The sequence below is a fragment of the Hemiscyllium ocellatum genome, chromosome 45 (assembly GCF_020745735.1).
Source record: "Hemiscyllium ocellatum isolate sHemOce1 chromosome 45, sHemOce1.pat.X.cur, whole genome shotgun sequence".
NCBI lineage: Eukaryota > Metazoa > Chordata > Chondrichthyes > Orectolobiformes > Hemiscylliidae > Hemiscyllium > Hemiscyllium ocellatum.
The window spans coordinates 1472272-1494047 of NC_083445.1; the positions used below are offsets into that span (position 1 = coordinate 1472272).

The following is a 21776-nucleotide window of genomic DNA, read 5'->3' on the forward strand; positions in this document are numbered from 1 at the left end:
CGTATTTTGACTGCGCCGCCGGGAGGCGGAGGGCGATGCGGAAGCTGAGGGTGGGACTGAGGTAGCGGAAAATCCCCGGCCTCAGCCGCGGGGCAGGCCCGGCCTGACAGCACTAGGCCGCAACCCTGAGGGGGTGGGGACGGAGAGAGAGGCAGGGGCAGGGGCAGGGGCAGGGGCGGGGGCGGGGGCGGGGGCGGGGGCGGGGGCAGGGGCGGGGGCAGGGGCGGGGGCGGGGGCGGGGGCGGGGGCGGGGGCAGGGGCGGGGGCGGGGGCGGGGGCGGGGGCAGGGGCAGGGGCGGGATCAGGGAAGTGATGTCCACAGAGGGAGAGGTATTCCTGAGGGGGGGGGGGGGGGAGTGTGTGGGGAGTGTGGATTATTCCTGAGGGGGGGGGGGGGGGGGTGTGTGGGGAGTGGGGATTATTCCTGAGGGGGGGGGGGAGTGTGTGGGGAGTGGGGATTATTCCTGAGGGGGGGGGGAGTGTGTGGGGAGTGGGGATTATTCCTGAGGGGGGGGGGAGTGTGTGGGGAGTGGGGATTATTCCTGAGGGGGGGGGGAGTGTGTGGGGAGTGGGGATTATTCCTGAGGGTGGGGTGTGTGTGTGTGTGTGTGTGTGTGTGGGGGGGGGGGGGAGTGGGGATTATTCCTGAGGGGGGGGGGAGTGTGTGGGGAGTGGGGATTATTCCTGAGGGGGGGGGGAGTGTGTGGGGAGTGGGGATTATTCCTGAGGGGGGGGGGGAGTGTGTGGGGAGTGGGGATTATTCCTGAGGGGGGGGGGAGTGTGTGGGGAGTGGGGATTATTCCTGAGGGGGGGGGGGAGTGTGTGGGGAGTGGGGATTATTCCTGAGGGGGGGGGGGGGAGTGTGTGGGGAGTGGGGATTATTCCTGAGGGGGGGGGGGTGTGGATTATTCCTGAGGGGGGGGGGGAGTGTGTGGGGAGTGGGGATTATTCCTGAGGGGGGGGGGGGGAGTGTGTGGGGAGTGTGGATTATTCCTGAGGGGGGGGGGAGTGTGTGGGGAGTGGGGATTATTCCTGAGGGGGGGGGAGTGTGTGGGGAGTGGGGATTATTCCTGAGGGGGGGGGGGGTGTGTGGGGAGTGGGGATTATTCCTGAGGGGGGGGGGAGTGTGTGGGGAGTGGGGATTATTCCTGAGGGGGGGGGGGAGTGTGTGGGGAGTGTGGATTATTCCTGAGGGGGGGGGGAGTGTGTGGGGAGTGTGGATTATTCCTGAGGGGGGGGGAGTGTGTGGGGAGTGTGGATTATTCCTGAGGGGGGGGGGAGTGTGGATTATTCCTGAGGGGGGGGGGAGTGTGTGGGGAGTGTGGATTATTCCTGAGGGGGGGGGGAGTGTGTGGGGAGTGTGGATTATTCCTGAGGGGGGGGGGAGTGTGTGGGGAGTGGGGATTATTCCTGAGGGGGGGGGAGTGTGTGGGGAGTGGGGATTATTCCTGAGGGGGGGGGGGGAGTGTGGATTATTCCTGAGGGGGGGGGAGTGTGTGGGGAGTGGGGATTATTCCTGAGGGGGGGGGGGAGTGTGTGGGGAGTGTGGATTATTCCTGAGGGGGGGGGGGAGTGTGGATTATTCCTGAGGGGGGGGGGAGTGTGTGGGGAGTGGGGATTATTCCTGAGGGGGGGGGGAGTGTGTGGGGAGTGTGGATTATTCCTGAGGGGGGGGGGAGTGTGGGGAGTGGGGATTATTCCTGAGGGGGGGGGGAGTGTGTGGGGAGTGTGGATTATTCCTGAGGGGGGGGAGTGTGTGGGGAGTGGGGATTATTCCTGAGGGGGGGGGGGGAGTGTGTGGGGAGTGGGGATTATTCCTGAGGGGGGGGGGGGGAGTGTGTGGGGAGTGGGGATTATTCCTGAGGGGGGGGGGGGAGTGTGTGGGGAGTGGGGATTATTCCTGAGGGGGGGGGGAGTGTGTGGGGAGTGGGGATTATTCCTGAGGGGGGGGGAGTGTGGATTATTCCTGAGGGGGGGGGGAGTGTGTGGGGAGTGGGGATTATTCCTGAGGGGGGGGGGGAGTGTGTGGGGAGTGTGGATTATTCCTGAGGGGGGGGGGGAGTGTGGGGAGTGGGGATTATTCCTGAGGGGGGGGGGGGGGAGTGTGTGGGGAGTGGGGATTATTCCTGAGGGGGGGGGGGTGTGTGTGGGGAGTGGGGATTATTCCTGAGGGGGGGGGGAGTGTGTGGGGAGTGGGGATTATTCCTGAGGGGGGGGGGGGGGTGTGTGGGGGGTGGGGATTATTCCTGGGGGGGGGGGGGGGAGTGTGTGGGGAGTGGGGATTATTCCTGGGGGGGGGGCGGGGGGGGTGTGTGGGGAGTGGGGATTATTCCTGAGGGGGGGGGAGTGTGTGGGGAGTGGGGATTATTCCTGAGGGGGGGGGGGAGTGTGTGGGGAGTGGGGATTATTCCTGGGGGGGGGGGGGGAGTGTGTGGGGAGTGGGGATTATTCCTGAGGTGGGGGGGGAGTGTGTGGGGGGGGGGGAGTGGGAATTATTCCTGAGGGGGGGGGTATTCCTGCTTGTGGGTGTATGGGAGGGGGTGCAGTGTGTTCCTGAGGCAGGGCTCTGACAGTCCCTGGATAGGGGTTGGTTTATATTGGGCGGAGTTTCACACGGAGAGGTCACTGTCCGGATTTGATTCTGAAATGAGTCCAGTTTCTCTTCCCCAAGCCATACAAACCTCTCCCTTTCAGCATTTATCTGCTTCCTTTTTGAAAGTTCTGATGGTGTCTGCTTTCACAGCCCCTTTAGGCAGCGTGTTCAAGATCACAACCCACCCCATGTCAATGTTATTTTCTCCATGTTGTTGCTCATTATTTTATCACTTAGTTTAAATGTGAGCCACCCATTCACATACTCTGAACTAACTCTACCTTTACTTATTCATAATATCAAACATATCTCCTCCCCTTAGAGCAGAGAAGAAACTGATGTCTAAAAAGTGAAGTTACCCGTTCTCCTCAGATCAATGGGTTTGTAGGATGTTCCATTAAATATATTTTGTACATTGCGTGAGAATCAATGAAGCAGCAAAATATCTATTTGCTCTTTAAAATGTGGGTAAAATGCTTTTAATCTAGGTACCTGAGACTGGATCTTAGAAAATAGCCTCACTTTGTGCAGGACAGGTAATTCTCAGTGTCCAGGACAAACTGTCATGCTGGTGATTTGTCAAGCTGATGAAATGTAGTGTGCCATGACGTGATTTGTGAACAAGTGTTTCAATAACTTCCCATAACACAGCACGCTGAGGAGTCAGGAAGAACCAATTAAACCCCTCAAGCCTGCTCCATCAGTCAGTATGATCATCACTGGCCTCTGCTCCATTCTCCCGTCTACTCCCTGATAACCATTGACTTCTTTGACAATCATAAACCTGTTTCCATTCAAACCAGTTGAATGGAAAAGGCTTGGCTTCATGTCGATGAAAATTCCAAAAACTATCCATTCTCTGAGAAAAGGAATTCCTTGTTGCTGAGTTCCTGTTAAATTATTTTGACACTGTGTTCCCTATTTGCAGATTCCCCAGAAAGGGGAAAGATTCTTTCATCAGCCTGAGTTACTTTAACCTGTGGCTTCTTTCTAGGATTCACCGAGTGAATTATTGTTCGATTTGTTTTTGCAGCCTGTGTTCCACTGAGACTCGAGCAGTGAAGAAATTATGACGAGTGAGTCTCATGATAGACTGAGCACCCAGCCTCATCATACCCCAGAGGGCGAGTCTGATCTAGAACAGGAGGATGAGCTGGAACTCCAGGCCCAGGAGTATGTGGACCGGGTGTGGAACCCTGAAATGTCTGGCCCCAGACCTCAAAGTTGTCCCCCAGAGCCAAGCAGCGAGAGCCAGACTCGCATCACCAAATCGAGTGCGTCAGACTTGAACGTGAAACTGCGTTCCAGCCAGGTGCTGGCTGGGGACACTGATCAGTCAGGTCTGTTGTCCCTCCCCTGGGAGCTGGTGCTGGAGATCTGCTCATACCTGGATGCCAGGTTTGTGCTCGGAGTGTTGCCGTTGGTTTGTCGAGCATTCCAGTACGTCCTGACTGATGAGGTGACTTGGAGAATCCGGGCCCAGAAGATCTTGGGGATGAGCTACCCAGTATTGGAAGGTTTGTGTCTCTGTCTGTCTGGGTCTGTCCCTGTCTGAGACATGACTGTTATGGGGGGATTGGGTGGGGTTGAGGGCAGGATGTGTGTTGAGGTTAGAGAGTGGGTGAATGGGTGACTTTTAGGTTAGAGCTGTGGTTTGGATTCTGGTCAGACTTGTCTCTTTCTAATTCTGTTTCTGTTTTTATAGGAAAGGAATTTGATTGGCCCTCAGCTTGTATCGAGCTTGAGGAGCATCTGTCCCTTTGGTCCACGAGTAATCCAAAGGTTCAACATTTCTCATTAAATGATGGACATTTTGCCTCAGTCGACACTGTCTTGCTGATTCAGGTAAATTGGTAGCAAGTGATCCCACCAAACCTACTGTATCAGTACTGCAGGGTCCACAGGGCAGGGTCTTTGTGTCAGTCTGCCCGCCTTGTGCCTCCCGGTCTGTCTGTCTGTCTGTAGCCCTTGTAGTGCTAGCACATCCGTCCTATAGTGAGATGACCAGAAACACACACACTACCCCAGCTGTGGCCTGACCAACACTCTGTACAACTCCAGCATTACATCCTTGTTCTTAGTACTCTCTGCCATGACTAAGTGAAAGCAGGTGTCCCATATACGGCCTTAACCCTCCTGTTCACGTGCTCTGCTGCCTTCAGGGATCTGTGAATAATTACCCTCCAATCCTTCTGCTCCTCTAAGTTACCCAGTGTCCTTATTCATTAAATACTCCCTCATCTTGTTTCTTCTTCCAAAGTGTATCACCTCGTAGTTATCAGGTTAAAGATTATCTGTCATTGGTCTGTCCATCTGACCAACCCATCTGTATCTTCCTGTAACCTACAACCATCTTCACTATTAACCTCTCTACCCAACCCACTTAATATTTATGTAAATGACAAACGGTAAGGGTGCCTGTTCCCATCCTTGCCGTCCCGGGGCAGACTCACTGCTGATGGCTGAGATTGTAACCGTTTTGTTACTTGCTGTCCTACAGAACGCTTCGCTGTGTGTTTCTGGATCCAGGGATCGGAATGTGAATATCTGGGACCTGAGACGTTTAGGACAGGATGGGGAGAAGGTGCTGGTGAAAACTCTCGGAGACCAACCCCGGGGGACACACAGGGTGAGGAGAGCGGTGTGGGGGCTGAGCTGCTGAGGGTGGGGGTGGCACTGGGCTAGTTCATCGCCCGAACAGCAGGCCTGCAGCTAGGGAGAGAAAAGCTGCTGCTGCTGCCAGGCATGAGAGGGATGATGTCTGTCCCCTCGGTTGGGACATCTGGGTCCTGGAGAAAGTGAGGACCGCAGATGCTGGGGATCAGAGCTGGAAATGTGGTGCAGGAAATTAGGTTTCCTGAAGAAGGGCTTATGCCCGACACGTCGATTCTCCTGCTCCTTGGATGCTGCCTGACCTGCTGCAACATATTTTCACACCTGGGTCCTGCCCCATCACTATTACCCAAGCATCTCATCTGGTTAATATTGTATCACAGTTTTATGGGATCTTGCTGTGCGAACCTTGACTCCAGTTCAGGGCACCCCTTTCTGCTGTCATGCACTTTGGGAGGTCAGGAAAGATGCTCTGGAAAGCTGTGTTCTAGATTCTGTTGTGAAGTTCTCTGCCTGTTCTTGACCAGTGTGACCCTCTGCTCTTGTTACAGGGTTGGGTTTGGGCTCTTGCAGCTCAGGACCACATACTCTGCTCTGGATCCTGGGACAGTAGCGTCAAGCTCTGGGACATGGCTTCAGAGGGGGCAGGAGTGCGAGAGATCAGGTAATGTCTGTGCCTCAGTCATTGGCTCCAGTGATGTGAGTGTCAGGAGGGGGTGGGGTGCGGATTGACCCAGGCCCCCTCTGGTGATGCTGCCTGGCCCTGACGGGACTTGTCCTTCCTGCTGTTCCCTGAGGGCAGCTGAGGATCCCACTGGGCCCCGCTCCGGCCTCCTCCATTGAAGGGGGAGAGGCTGAAGCTATGCTGTCAGTCAGGTTTACAGCTGACCAGGAAGCTGACCGTGTCTCTCTCCCTCCCTAACCCCTCTGTCACAACCCAGTCTGGTTCCAGGAGGGAGAACTGAAAGTGATGAAAACAACAAATACTGGAGATCACAGCCAGTCAGGCAGAAAGTGTGGAGTGCGAGCAAGCTCCTGTTGCCAGTCTTTCTGACTGTCAGAGCTGTGAAATGTTAGCTTGCTGCCTCCCCGTGGACACTACGCTGTGATGTCGGGACAGATTCCAGCAGCTGCAGTAATTTGCTCCCACGATCTGAAAGTGTTCCTGTGATGATTCTCGTCATCCTGCAAAGGCAGCTGGAAGTAAACTGGGCCGCTGTCTGATCAGGTTGTTCCCTGAGTTCAGATCAGAGAAGGAGTAGGCTATTCGGCCCATCAGTTGTCTGATGGGGTAGGCTCAAAAGGCCTACAGCTGCTGTCATGTTCCTTTTACATTTCCATCCTTCCTGTGATAAAGGCCAAACTTCGATGTGCGGTCTGAATGACTTGTTGTCCCAGGCTACCAGCTCCCCCATAGCTCAGAGTTCTGCACCCTCTCTCCAGTTAAATAATATACTGCCTTTCTCCTCTTCCTGCCAAAGTGGGCAGCCTCCTGAATTCTCATGTTACACGTCTCCTGTCACTCACTCAACCGGGCCGTGTCTCTTTACAGACTTTGGTTCTGCCTCACAACTTGCTTTCCTGTCTGACTTCAATCACTAACTAACTTGTTCTATGACCTTACCTGCAGGTCGTTAATACAGATTGTGTTAGTTAAGGCACAGCAGCACTCCCCTGGTTACAGTTTACCAGTTATTCCTTTAAGCGACAGTTTCCTGTCAGTTTATCAATTCTCAACCATGTTAATAAACCACCACTGACACCACGAGCCCTTATCTCCCTCCGTAACCTTTCAAAGTTCCTTAATATGTTGGGAAAGCCAAGATAAACCAATACCATTTGAGTACTGGGGAATGTTTACTGTCTCTTTATATACTGTTAATTATTTTTCATATTCCAATTTCTCCCTCTTTATAATTCTCTTACCCATCCTTTGCTGTTTTGTAAAATGTTACCAATCCTCTAATTTCTGCAGCATGTATCTGTGTTCTGTAAACCTGACATGATGCCAGCTTTCTTAGTCATCCATGGACGGTTCACACTTCTCACTGAGGGGTTCCTTCTGAATGGAATATGTTTTTGTTGAGCTGTGACATATCTCCTTCAGTGCCTGTCACTGCTTCTCTCTGGTCTTAACCTGTAACCTATTTCCCCAGGCCACTTTAACAAACTCCAACTTCACACCTTGGCAAAGTTTAAAGCACTTGCTTTAGACTCAGATTTCTCACCCTTAAAGTAAATGTGTAATTTTTTAAGTTATGATCACTCTTCCTATGAAATTGTTAATTAATCTTGCAGCATTACAAATTGCTGAGTACAAAAACGAGCCCACTCTTGGATTGCTTCCCAAGTGTGTTATTCTAAGAAACTCCCGAATGTATTCTGTGAGCGTTTCGTGTATGAACTGTTGTGGAGTGGAGCCACTGTTGGGCGAATTGGGACTATTAGCTGCTTCTGACTAGTGTCTACGTCCTCTGATATTTCTCATCTCCACCCAATTGATTTGACATTTCAATTCTCCAAACCAAAATTATTTCTTGTTGCTGTTCTGGTTTCATTTTTGTCTATCTGAGCTGCCCCACCTCCTGCTCCTTTTCTGCTTATCCTTTCCGAATGTCCGATACCTTTGCTGACTCTCGGGAGGTTATTGTGTACCCTCAGCACCTGGGGAATGGGAGTCTGAGAAACCCCACCGTCCTGACGACCCCCTCCCCTTGCTGCACGGTGCCTCGACGGAGGCTGCATTGGGAATGCCAGCTGTGGTGCCCTCCAGTCTGACTGTGTGGATCTGCCAGGGAGGGGGCAGAGGGCTGTGACTGAGTCTGGGCTGCTCTCAGTACGGGGTGGGGGAGGAGGAGAGTTGGGGGGGGGGGGAGGAGGTGGACAGTGCTGCCCAGTTACAGCAGGAGCAGTACGGTGATTGACTGAAGTTTTATTTCCACAGGGGGAAGGCAGCTGTGCTCTGCCTGGTTTACCGGCCTGATGTACTGGTTACGGGAACATATGACAAGACGGTCACCTTGTATGACCCACGAGGTGAGACCACCGACTCGAGCACGTTCTGTTTGATATGGGGATCTTCAGATTCGGGCCAAGTGTGAACAGTGGGAGCCTGATCATCATAGAACAGGGATCAGGAGATGGGGAGCTGTACCTCGGGGAGAGTCAGATCCACCAGGAGAGGGGGAGCTGTACCCCGGGGAGAGTCAGATCCACCAGGAGAGGGGGAGCTGTACCTCGGGGAGAGTCAGATCCACCAGGAGAGGGGGAGCTGTACCTCGGGGAGAGTCAGATCCACCAGGAGAGGGGGAGCTGTACCCCGGGGAGAGTCAGATCCACCAGGAGAGGGGGAGCTGTACCCCGGGGAGAGTCAGATCCACCAGGAGAGGGGGAGCTGTACCCCGGGGAGAGTCAGATCCACCAGGAGAGGGGGAGCTGTACCCCGGGGAGAGTCAGATCCACCAGGAGAGGGGGAGCTGTACCCCGGGGAGAGTCAGATCCACCAGGAGAGGGGGAAAACCTATACCCCGGGGAAATTCAGATCCACCAGGAGATGGGGAGCTGTACCCCTGGGAGAGTCAGATCCACCAGGAGAGGGGGAGCTGTACCCCGGGGAGAGTCAGATCCACCAGGAGAGGGGGAGCTGTACCCCGGGGAGAGTCAGATCCACCAGGAGAGGGGGAGCTGTACCCCGGGGAGAGTCAGATCCACCAGGAGAGGGGGAAAACCTATACCCCGGGGAAATTCAGATCCACCAGGAGATGGGGAGCTGTACCCTGGGGAGAGTCAGATCCACCAGGAGAGAGGGGAACTATACCCCGGGGAGAGTCAGATCCACCAGGAGAGGGGGAGATCTATACCCTGGGGAGAGTCAGATCCACCAGGAGAGAGGGGAACTATACCCCGGGGAGAGTCAGATCCACCAGGAGAGGGGGAGCTGTACCCCGGGGAGAGTCAGATCCACCAGGAGAGGGGGAAAAACTGTACCCTGGGGAGAGTCAGATCCACCAGGAGAGGGGGGGGATCTATACCCTGGGGAGAGTCCGATCCACCAGGAGAGGTAGATGTTGAGAATGATGTTGAGTCCAATCACTTTCTCTTGCTGTTCCATTCCCACTGATAGAGCTTTGACCTTTTCATCTCCCACAGACTCTGTGCAGTGACTTTCCCTCCTTGGCTCTGCCTCAGAGCGAGAGAGAGGGAGTCTCATACTCATTGTGAACAGTGTGGATTGAGGTTGGTTTCTGTGTTGTTTAATTCCACCTCTTGACTGTTTACCTCCTGAGAGATGGTGCAGGAGGGAGGCGTTCAGAGTTTTGGGACATTGGGACAGGTTCTGGGGGGAGGTGGATGGTCTACATCTGGACTGGACTGGAATCAGTGTCCTTGGGGGGGTTTTTACTATTGTTATTGGGGAGGGTTTAAACTAATGTAGCAGGGGGATGGGAACCAAATGAGGTGGTTAGTGGACAGGAAGGAGGTAGTAACTAAAGCCTGTAAGGAACTAGATAATGGAGTCAGCGTGACTAAGGGGAAGAGGAGGCTGGGAGCAGATAGAACCTAGAACAAAGAAAAGTACAACACAGAACAGGCCCTCAGGCCCACGATGTTGTGCTGAGGTTTAATCCTAATGTAAAATATAATCAGTTAACCTACACACCCCTCAACTCACTGCTATCCATGTGCATGTCCAGCAGTCACTTAAATGTCCCCAATGACTCTGCTTCCACCACCATCGCTGGCAACGCATTCCATGCATTCACAACTCTCCTCTATACCATCCTCCTAATATCTTAAAACTCTGACTCCTCGTACCAATCATCCTGCCCTGGGGAAAGGTCTCTGGCTATTGACTCTATCTATTCCACTCATTACCTTGTACACCTCGATCAGGTCTCCTCTCTTCCTCCTCCTCTCCAGAGAGAAAAGTCCGAGCTTATTCAACCTTTCTTCATAAGACAAGCCCTCCAGTCCAGGCAGCATCCTGGTAAACCTTCTTTGCACCCTCTCCAAAGCCTCTGTATCTTTCCTATAGTAGGGTGACCAGAACTAGATGCAATATTCCAAGTGTGGTCTCACCAGGGACTTGTAGAGCTATAGCAAAACCTCGCGGTTCTTAAACTCAATCCCCCTATTAATGAAAGCCAAAATACTATATGCTTTCTTAACAACGATGATGAACACAAAGGGACAGGTGGTCTGAGGTACATGCAAGAAGTGTGGCAGGTAAGGCAGATGGATCTGGGGCTTGGATTAGTACGTGGGAGTATGATATTATTGCTACTACTGAGACTGGGTTGAGGGAAGGGCATGATCGGCAATTAAATATCCCAGGATATCAATGCTTCAGATGGGATAGGGAGTGATGTAAAAGAGGTGGAGGAATTTCACGACTGGTCAAAGAGGATATCACAGTGTGGAGGACTCGTGCAGTGAGGCAATATGGGCAGAGCTTAGAAATAGAGTGTGGTAACAATGTTGGGGCTATACTCCAGGTCTCCCAGCAGCGAGCGGGAGATCGAGGTATAAATATGGAAAGATGTCAGAGCAGCAGGGTGGTGGTGATGGGAGATTTTAATTTTCCCAACATTGACTGGGATTCACTTAGTGTTAGTGTTCTGGATGGAGCAGAATTTGTGAGGAGCACCAGGAGGGTTTTCTAGAGCATTATGGGAATAATCAGGAGAAGGGGCCATCCTGGAGCTGGGATCGAGGAATGAGCCTGGCCTGGTGGTTGAAGTTTCAGTCGGGGATTATTTTGGGAATAGTGATCACCGTTCCATAAGTTTTAGAATACTCATTGACAAAGGCGAGGATGATCGTAAAGAAAGTGTGCTAAATTCAGGGAAGACCAACTATAGCAGAATTTGGCAGGAGCTGGGGAATGTGGATGGGGAGCAGCAGTTTGACGGTAAATCCAGATTTGATAAGCTTTTATAGAGAGGTTGCTTAGAGTGCAGGAGAGACATGGCCCTGTGGGAATGAGGGATAGAAATGGCAAGGTTATGGAACCATGGACGGCAGGTGAAAGTGAGAGACTAGCTAAGAGGAAAAAGGAAGTGTACAGAAAGTCTAGGTGACTGAAGGTGAAGCTCTGGAAGAATATCAGGAATGTAGGAACAATCTGAAACTAGGAATTAAGAGGGCTAAAAAGAGGCATGAGATATCTTTAGGAAAACCCCAAAGCCTTTTATTCATGTATAAGGAGCAAGAGGGTAACTAGAGAAAGGGTTGGCCCACTCAAGGACAAAGGAGGAAAAATATGCCTGGAGTCAGAGAAAATGCGTGAGATTCTTAACAAGTACTTTGCATCGGTATTCACCAAGGAGAGGGACATGATGGATGTTGGGGTGAGGGATAGATGTTTGATTACTCTAGGTCAAGTCAGCATAAGGAGGGAGGAAGTGTTGGGTATTCTAAACCGCACTAAGGTGGACAAGTCCCCAGGTCTGGGTGGGATTTATCCCAGGTTATTGAGGGAAGTGAGAGAGGAAATAGATTAGATTAGATTAGATTAGATTACTTACAGTGTGGAAACAGGCCCTTCGGCCCAACAAGTCCACACCGACCCGCCGAAGCGCAACCCGCCCATACCCCTACGTTTACCCCTTACCAAATACTACGGGCAATTTAGCATGGCCAATTCACCTGACCCGCACATCTTTGGACTGTGGGAGGAAACCGGAGCACCCGGAGGAAACCCACGCAGACACGGGGAGAACGTGCAAACTCCACACAGTCAGTCGCCTGAGGCGGGAATTGAACCCAGGTCCCTGGTGCTGTGAGGCAGCAGTGCTAACCAATAGCTGGGGCCTTAACAGATATCTTTGCAGCATCCTTGAACATGGGTGAGGTCTTGAAGACAGGAGAATTGCTAATGTTGTCCCCTTGTTTAAGAAGGGTAACAGGGATAATCCAGGTAATTATAGACCAGTGAGCTTGGTGTCAGTGGTAGGGAAGCTACTGGAGAGGATCCTGAGGGATAGGGTATATACCCATTTGGAAGAAAATGGGTTTATCAGTGATAAGTAACATGGGTTTATACGGGGAAGGTCATGTCTTCCCAACTTAATAGAATTCTTTGAGGAAGTGACGATGTTAGTTGAGGGAAGGGATGTAGATGTCATCTACGTGGACTTTAGTAAGGCATATGAAGGTTCCCTATGGTAGGCTGATGGAGAAAGTGAGGTCACACGGGGTCCAGGGTGTACTAGCTGGATGGATACAGAACTGACTGGGCAACAGAGACAGGCAGTCGTAGTGGAAGGGTGTTTCTCCAAATGGCGACCTGTGGCCAGTGGTGTCCCACAGGGATCGGTGCTGGGACCAAGCTGTCGTTTGTGATATACATAAATGGTCTGGAGGAAGGTATAGGTGGTCTGAATCACAAGTCTGCAGGTGACACTAAGATTGGTGGAGTATCAGATAGTGAAGGGGACTGTCAGAGAATACAGCAGAATATAGATAGATTGGAGAGCTGGGTGGAGAAATGGCAGATGGAGTTCAATTCGAGCAAATGTGATGCAATCTGAAAGCAAACTATGCAGTGAGTGGGAAAAGTCCTGGGGAAAGTTGCTGTACAGAGAGATCTGGGTGTGCAGGTCCGTTGTCCCCTGAAGGTGGCGACGCAGGTCAGTAGAGTGGTCAAGAAAGCATATGGCGTGCTTTCCTTCATCGGACAGGGCATTGAGTACACGAGTTGGCAGGTCATGTTACAGGGGTATAGGACTCTGGGTCAGCCACATTTGGAATACAGCACACAGTTCTGGTCGCCACATTACCAGAAGGGTGTGGATGCTTTGGAGAGGGTGCTGAGGTGGTTCACCAGGATGTTGCCTGGTATGGAGGGTGCTCACTATGAAGAGAGGTTGAGTAGGTTAAGTTTATTTTCATTAGAAAGATGGAGGTTGAGGGGAGACCTGATTGAGGTCGATGACAGACAGGGTGGATAGCAAGAAGCTTTTTCCCCTCAGAGTGTGGGACTGAATTACGAGGGGTCAGGAGTTCAAAGTGAGAGGGGATAACGTTTAGGGGAGATATGTGTGGGAAGTTCTTTCTGCAGGCGGTGGTGGGTGCCTGGAATGCATTACCAACGGAGGTGGTAAAGGCAGGAACGATAGCGTCATTTAAGGTGCATCGAGGCAGATACATGAATGGGCAGGGGGCAGAGGGACACAAACCCTTAGAAAATAGGTGACCGGTTTAGATAGAGGATATGGATCAGTGCAGGCTTGGAGGGCCGAAGGGCCTGTTCCTGTGCTGTAATGTTCTTTGTTCCTGTGTATTGCAGCTGGTTACCCAATGTTGTCCAGTTGGAAGCTCCACTCCAGCGCGGTGCTGTGTCTCGCTGCCAATGACCACTTTGTCCTTTCAGGCAGTGAGGATCGGACATTAGTTGTGGTTGATCGACGAACAAATCACATTCTCCAAAAGCTTCAGGTACATCCAGACAGAGTTTAATCACCGTCACGTTACTGACCCTGTCCCCCAGAGTTTAATCGCCGTCACGTTACTGACCCTGTCCCCCAGAGTTTAATCACCGTCACGTTACTGACCCTGTCCCCCAGAGTTTAATCGCCGTCATGTTACTGACCCTGTCCCCCAGAGTTTAATCGCCGTCATGTTACTGACCCTGTCCCCCAGAGTTTAATCGCCGTCACGTTACTGACCCTCTCCCCCAGAGTTTAATCACCGTCACGTTACTGACCCTGTCCCCCAGAGTTTAATCACCGTCACGTTACTGACCCTGTCCCCCAGAGTTTAATCACCGTCACGTTACTGACCCTCTCCCCCAGAGTTTAATCACCGTCACGTTACTGACCCTGTCCCCCAGTGTTTAATCACCGTCACGTTACTGACCCTGTCCCCCAGAGTTTAATCACCGTCACGTTACTGACCCTGTCCCCCAGAGTTTAATCACTGTCACGATACTGACCCTCTCCCCCAGAGTTTAATCACCGTCACGTTACTGACCCTGTCCCCCAGAGTTTAATCACCGTCACGTTACTGACCTGTCCCCCAGAGTTTATTCACCGTCACGTTACTGACCCTGTCCCCCAGAGTTTAATCACCGTCACGTTACTGACCCTGTCCCCCAGAGTTTAATCTCGATAGCGGCACTGACCTGGTCCCTGAGAGTTTAAAGCAGTAACAACATTCTTCCCCTCTCCTGGTCAAATGCCACCCGGTACCTGACCACACTTTCCTGAGAAAAGCCGTGATATAAAAACTGTCCCAGGTTTGTAAATCCTTGTAAGACCTCAATTCACATCAATCCACCCCTCAACTCTGTAACTGCTTCCTGGTCAAAAGATCTCTCTCTCACTCTCTGTATCTCTCTCTGTGTCTATATTTCTCTCTCTCTCTCTCTCTATATGTCTGTGTCTGTCTCTGTCTGTGTCTGTGTGTGAGAGTCTCTCTCTCTCTGTCTCCTCTCTCTCTGATACACTGTCTCTGTCTCTGTGTGTGTGTGTGTATGAGTATCTCTCTCTTTCTCTCTCTCTGATATACTGTCTCTCTCTCACTCTCTGTCTGTCTGTCTGTGTGTGTGTGAGTATCTCTCTCTTTCTCTCTCTCTCTGATACACTGTCTCTCTCTCACTCTATCTGTCTGTGTGAGTGAGAGTATCTCTCTCTCTCTCTCTCTCTCTCTGATACACTATCTGTCTCTCTCTCACTCTCTCTCTCTCTCTGTCTCAGTTGGATTCCTATCTATCGACCATGTCTTACGCTCACGGTGAACTGTGGGCCGGGGACAAGTGGGGGCTGGTCCATGTCTTTGACGAACAGGGTGGCAGCTTTCAACACGTCAAGGTAAGACCCGGTACACCGGGCCGGGGGGGGGGGGGGGGGGGGGGGGGGGGGGGTGGGGGGGGGGGGGTAGTAGAGGGGGGATGGTATTGATGGGCCTTGATGCTGTTTAGCTCTGTAATGTGGGGTATTTAACAGGAACCAGGCAAGCAGCTGTTCCATTTGCTCAGAATGCCCAATGATCAAGTCTCACTATTCTAGAGCTGACACAGATGTGTAAATACTCCATTAAACTGCTAAGGTGATCGGCCTAGCTGAGTGCTATTCAAGGGCAAAACTAATTCACACCAGCTTCCATCATTGTCAGGAAAGTAACAAATTACTTCATGACTATGCAACTTAACCCTCACCCTTTAACATGTCAAGCATACATGCATTCACTCAAAAGACATCAGACACAAATATTATGGCTGGAAAAATATTGTCAGGGAAAACAACTTCTGTCAATCAAAAGTCCAGATCTCAAGTTAACGAGATATCTCTTGTGTTTTATTTTGGTTTTAGTAATGATGACATGCTGTTAGCACAATCCCTTTGCTGTTTCTCAGTGCTGCGGGGCAGACTGCAGCTGAACTAATCCAAGGGCTGTCATTGTTTCTTTAACTCCCAGACTCCCCGAGTCACTGTGTTTCTATTACGTTGTAACATTCCTAAAGCAACGCAATCTTGTACAGATAAAAATATACGGCACCTGACTTTTTCAAGTTGCAAACCTCTCCTGGTATTTTAGGGATGTCACAGTCTCGGACTTTCCTTCCAGTTTATTGTCTGAAAGGATAAATCTGTTGGCCCTTACAGTGTCGACAATAAACCCGCTCCCTCGGGTCACTGCTCTTCTCACAAAAGGTAAAGACTGTCAAAAATATGCAGAATTCTCCGTCTGACCTGACTTTCAGACCCAGATGTCAGAAAGACCGATACCAGACTTTTTTTTTAGATTACTTAGTGTGGAAACAGGCCCTTCGGCCCAACAAGTCCACGCTGATCCACCGAAGCGCAACCTACCCATTCCCCTACATTTATCCCTTCACCTAACACTACGGGCAATTTAGCATGGCTAATTCACCTGACCTGCATATCTTTGGACTGTGGGAGGAAACCGGAGCACCCGGAGGAAACCCACGCAGACACGGGGAGAACGTGCAAACCCCACACAGTCAGTCGCCCGAGGCGGGAATTGAACCCGGGTCTCTGGCGCTGTGAGGCAGCAGTGCTAACCACTGTGCCACCGTGCCGCCCATAGCTCCGTTGTCTACTGGTGAAAATTTTAATCCCCTTATAAAGCTCTCCCTCTATACAGATGCAAACATTCACAATAAAGTTTGGTGTTCTGATGGATGGAGAAACTGGGAAGGCAGTTGAGTGAGTCGGTGTTCACAACTTGCTGCGATTATTGTTTTGTTGACCTGAGCACTACTACTTGATCTGTCTTCACTGGATACATTCACTACGTGCAGGAGGTAGTGGATGACGCTTTCACTCTTCGAAAGGTCCCTGACTCATACAGCACCTGTGCAGAGGATAGAGACAGGCTAGCTTCAGGGTGACATGTTTTTTACAGCAAATATCAACAGCACCTTCTCTTGACCTCTGATGTTTTCCAAACATTCATGCCCTCAAAATGTTCATTTAGCTGGGAGCCAATCACCTAGCTGTTCTTGGGCAGGAGTCTTTTGTCATGGATAGCTGGTCACTAGTCCATAGACCAACCATCTCCTTACTGCCAACCGCAGATTCCTGTAGACACCCCTCTCGGCTCCAGCTCATCTGGAGAGAGGGGACAAACTGGATGTTTAAGAAGGAAATTGGAGGGAAAGTTAGAACAAGGGAAGTCAAGAAAGACAACTGTATCAATGAGGCAGAAAATTCAGAAAGGGATCATGCTGTAAGGTTGAGTGAAATAGGAGTTGATGGAAAGGGTGAGGGCAGTAACAAATTAAAAATACTATACATGAATGCACGAAGCATTAGAAATAAGATGGATGAGCTTGAGGCTCTTTTGGAAATTGGCAGATACCATATTGTGGGGAAAACTGAGACGTGGCCTCAAGTGGACAGGGCCTGGAAAATGAATATTCAAGGCTACACGTGCTATCGTAAGGACAGACTGACGGGCAGAAGGGGGTGGGGTGGTCATGTTGGCAAGGGATGATATTCAGTCCCTAGCGCCGGGGGAACCTAAAATCAGGGGATGTAGAGTCAGTGTGGATAGAGCTGAGAAATACTAAGGGTAAAAAGACCCTCTTGGGTGTTATCTACAGGCCTCCAAACAGTAGTCTGGATGTTGGATGTAAGTTGAATCATGAGCTGAAATTGGCCTGTCAGAAAGATGTTACTACAGTTGTTATGGGGGATTTCAACATGCAGGAAGACTGGGAGAATCAGGATGGTATTGGACCTCAAGAAAGAGACTTTGTGGAGTGCCTTCGAGATGGATTCTTAGAACAGCTGGTGCTGGAGCCGACCAGGGAGAAGGCAATTCTGGATCTGGTATTGTGCAACGAACCAGAATTGATAGGGACCTCGAAGTGAAGGAGCCATTGGGAAGTAGTGACCATAATACAATAAGCTTCAATCTGCAATTTGAGAGGGAGAGGGTACAATCGGAAGTGACAATATTTCAGTTGAATAAAGGGAACTATGGAGCTATGAGGGAGGACCTGGCCAAAGTTCAATGGTGCAATGCCTTAGCAGGGATGACAGTGGAGGAACAATGGCAGATATATCTGTGTATAATGCAGAAGATGCAGGATCAGTTCATTCCAAAAAGGAAGAAGGATCCTAGGAGGAGGCATGGGTGGCCGTGGCTGACGAGGGAAGTTAAGAAACATATAAAGATAAAAGAGAAAAAGTATAACATAGCAAAGATAAGTGGGAAAACGGAGGACTGGGAAGCTTTTAAAGAACAACAGAGGATTACTAAGAAGGAAATACGCAGAGAAAAAATGAGGTATGAAGGTAAACTGGCCAAAAATATAAAGCAGGGTAGTAAAAGCTTTTTTAGGTATGTGAAAAGCAAAAAAATGGTTAAGACTAAAATTGGGCCCTTGAAGATAGAAGCAGGTGAATATATTATAGGGAACAAAGAAATGGCAGAAGAATTGAAGTGGTACTTCAGATCTGTCTTCACTGGGGAAGACACAAGCAATCTCCCTGAGGTAACAGTGGCTGAAGGACCTGAACTTAAGGGAATTTATATTTGCCAGGAATTGGTGTTGGAGAGACTGTTAGGTCTGAAGGTTGATAAGTCCCCGGGGCCTGATGGTCTACATCCCAGGGTACTGAAGGAGGTGGCTCGAGAAATCGTGGCTGCGTTGGTGATTATTTTCCAGAGTTCGATAGATTCAGATCAGTTCCTGCGGATTGGAGGGTGGCTAATGTTGTACCACTTTTTAAGAAAGGTGGCAGAGAGAAAGCAGGAAATTATAGATCAGTTAGTCTGACCTCAGTGGTGGGACAGATGCTGGAGTCTATTATAAAGGATGAAATTACGACACATCTGGATAGTAGTAACAGGATAGGTCAGAGTCAGCATGGATTTATGAAGGGGAAATCATGCTTGACTAATCTTTGGAATTTTTTGAGGATGTAACTCTGAAGATGGACGAGGGAGATCCAGTAGATGTAGTGTACCTGGACTTTCAGAAAGCGTTTGATAAAGTCCCACATAGGAGGTTAGTGAGCAAAATTAGGGTGCACGGTATTGGGGGCAAAGTATTAACTTGGACTGAAAGTTGGTTGGCTGATAGGAAGCAAAGAATAGTGATAAACGGCTCCATTTCGGAATGGCAGGCAGTGACCAGTGGGGTACCACAGGGATCAGTACTGGGACCGCAGCTTTTTACAATATATGTTAATGATATAGAAGATGGTATTAGTAATAACGTTAGCAAATTTGCTGATGATACTAAGCTGGGTGGCAGGGTGAAATGTGAGGAGGATGTTAGGAGATTACAGGGTGACCTGGACAAGTTAGGTGAGTGGTCAGATGCATGGCAGATGCAGGTTAATGTGGATAAATATATGGTTATCCACTTTGGCAAGAACAGGAAGGCAGATTACTACCTCAATGGAGTCAATTTAGGTAAAGGGACAGTATAGAGAGATCTGGGTGTTCTTGTACACCAGTCAATGAAGGCAAGCATGCAGGTACAGCAGGTAGTGAAGAAGGCTAATAGCATGCTGGCCTTCATAACAAGAGGGATTGAGTATAGAAGCAAAGAGGTGCTTCTGCAGCTGTACAGGGCCCTGGTGAGACCACACCTGGAATATTGTGTGCAGTTCTGGTCTCCAAATTTGAGGAAAGACATTCTGGCTATTGAGGGAGTGCAGCGTAGGTTCACGAGGTCATTTCCTGGAATGGCGGGATTACCTTACACTGAAAGACTGAAGCGACTGGGCTTGTATACCCTTGAGTTTAGAAGACTGAGAGGGGATCTGATTGAGACATATAAGATTATTAAAGGATTGGACACTCTGGAGGCAGGAAACATGTTTCCGCTGATGGGTGAGTGCCGAACCAGAGGACACAGCTTAAAAATACGGGGTAGACCATTTAGGACAGAGATGAGGAGAAACTTCTTCACCCAGAGAGTGGTGGCTGTGTGGAATGCTCTGCCCCAGAGGACAGTGGAGGCCCAGTCTCTGGATTCATTCAAGAAAGAGTTGGATAGAGCTCTCAAGGATTGTGGAATCAAGGGTTATGGAAATAAGGCAGGAACAGGATACTGATTAAGGATGATCAGCCATGATCATATTGAATGGTGGTGAGGCTGGAAGGGCAGAATGGCCTAATCCTGCACCTATTGTCTATTATCTGCAAACTCTGCTTTCACTACAATAGGCCACAGGTAGTAGAACGGCATTAGGCCATTCAGCCCAACCGATCTGTTCTGCTGTTCAATCATGGATAGTATTTTTCTCAACCTAAAAATGCATAACCTCTCACTTTCCCACATGGTTTTCCACCTGCCCCTTCTTTGCCCACTCTCCCAGCCTCTCCATGTCCTTCTGTAGCTCCCTGCTTCCTCAACATAACTTGTCCCTCCACCTATGCTCCACCTGCAAATGTAGCAGCAGTGCCCTCAGTTCCTTCGTCCAGGTTGTTAAAGTATGATGTGAGTAGCTGTGATCCCAACACTGAGCCCTGCAGGAATCCATGACCCACTGAATACCATCCTGAGAGAGACTCCTTTCTCCTCGCTCTACCTCTGCTAGTCAGCCAGTCCTCGAACCACACCAGTACTGGCCCCAACACCACAGACTGGTATTTAGCAGCCTCCTGTGCGGCACCTTGTCAAAGGTCATTTGGAAATGCTCCTTGAACCAGCAGCTGTGTAAATAGTGCTAATAGTGAGGGTCAAGGACTTTGCTTTTAAAAAGGTGCAGCAATCCTTCAACAATTCTTTCCCCATTTCAGACCATAATCAAAAGTACAGAAATATAAAAAGTGCAGTCTTTCCACCTTTCTCTCTCAGTGACCATTTCTTTGGCTTCTCCCTCAGTGTTTTAATGTTGGTCACCGCTCCCAGCTCACAGGGATCAAACACTCCCTCGGAACCTTGTACACTTCGTCAACTGATAAAAGCATCAAGGTAAGCTCGAGGGGGTTATTGAGGGTCTGATTCTTGGCACTGACGTGGTCTGTAGCGATCGTTGGTTTCCTCAATGACCCCCATGTTGTATTCTATCTACTAGTTGGAGTACACTGGCTTCGAGATGGGTATAGAGTCCAGGCTGTGGTCACTGGTCATCTGATTCACATCAATCGAGACTGACCTGCAGTTTAACTGCATTCAGCTGTTGTCCCATATCGTGTTTGTCAACCATTGGGCCTCCCACCATCCAGAGGGATTGTAGGAGTGAAGTGCACTTTCTGGGGTCCCTGTGCTTCACCTGTTCACTCCGAAATGGTGTCACGCTCCCCTGACTCCAGTTTGCTCTTATCCTGAATTACTTTACCATTTGAAGACCCACCTCCAGCTGACCACTCCCTGTCCCTTTGCCACCTTCGAGCTGGTACACAGCTGCAGTGTGTGGAACGTTGGTGCTTGATTCACCGTGTCGGTTTATTGTCTGTGTTGATCAGGAGCTGATACCTGTCTCTCTCCTTTTCCAGGTGCATGTGCCAACAGAGCCCCCCCACACAATTTGCACTTTACCCCACGTTGATGTAATGAATGGGGTGAGTATGTTGAGTGGATTGTGTGCTGGGGGGGGGGGGGGGGGGTGGCGTGAGTTTGGAGTTGCCATTTCCTACTGAGAGTGCTCCTTGTTGGGGCCATACTCCTCCTCACCCTGGGGTAGGTTTGTGGACTCTGTTTTACCAATGGCCCAGAAAACTCTTCGCCCCACCCTTTCAGAAAGTGTTGGAGGGGGTTTGGATTGGGCATGGCTTTGTGGTCTATCAGCTCTGACGGTGCTTGTTGCAAGGGGATCTGAGTTCGGATTAAATGCTGCAGAATCCTGGGGAGACCTCTCCTGGAGAAGTGTTGACTCTGAAATCCCTTGTGTAACGAGGGGTCTACCTTCTGTAGACCCAGGGCACCAGATATCCACCGGATTAAAATAAAACCACACCAAGTAAAGAACCCCAGAGGATGGCAATGTAAGACAAACACTGAAGATGTTGGAGAAACTCAGCAGGTCTGGCAGCATCTGTGGAGAGAGACACAGTGTTACTGTTTCAGGTCTGGTGACCCTTCCTCAAACCTGGAGTCTCAGAATAATCCCGGGGATGGAGGATTGTTTTATGGGAAGAG

At 50.4% G+C, this 21776-nt stretch overlaps 1 protein-coding gene across 6 annotated transcripts in view; it reads left to right on the top strand.

The window, feature by feature from the left end:
• fbxw9 (F-box and WD repeat domain containing 9) overlaps positions 1–21776 on the top strand; it is a 27318-nt gene continuing 5542 nt past the window's right edge. The window contains exons 1-11 of one of the 6 annotated variants that reach the window (XM_060855329.1): positions 45–61; positions 2916–2973; positions 3627–4110; positions 4299–4438; positions 5094–5222; positions 5758–5870; positions 8151–8242; positions 13497–13645; positions 14905–15018; positions 20520–20609; positions 21134–21199. In XM_060855329.1, coding sequence (XP_060711312.1) covers positions 3663–4110; positions 4299–4438; positions 5094–5222; positions 5758–5870; positions 8151–8242; positions 13497–13645; positions 14905–15018; positions 20520–20609; positions 21134–21199 — 1341 coding nt within the window. In that variant the 5' untranslated portion in view covers positions 45–61; positions 2916–2973; positions 3627–3662. Of the gene's footprint in view, positions 62–304; positions 331–2580; positions 2974–3107; positions 3130–3626; positions 4111–4298; positions 4439–5093; positions 5223–5757; positions 5871–8150; positions 8243–13496; positions 13646–14904; positions 15019–20519; positions 20610–21133; positions 21200–21776 lie in introns of those variants that run through there. The other 5 variants (XM_060855328.1, XM_060855331.1, XM_060855333.1 and 2 more) reach the window with 5 other exon arrangements.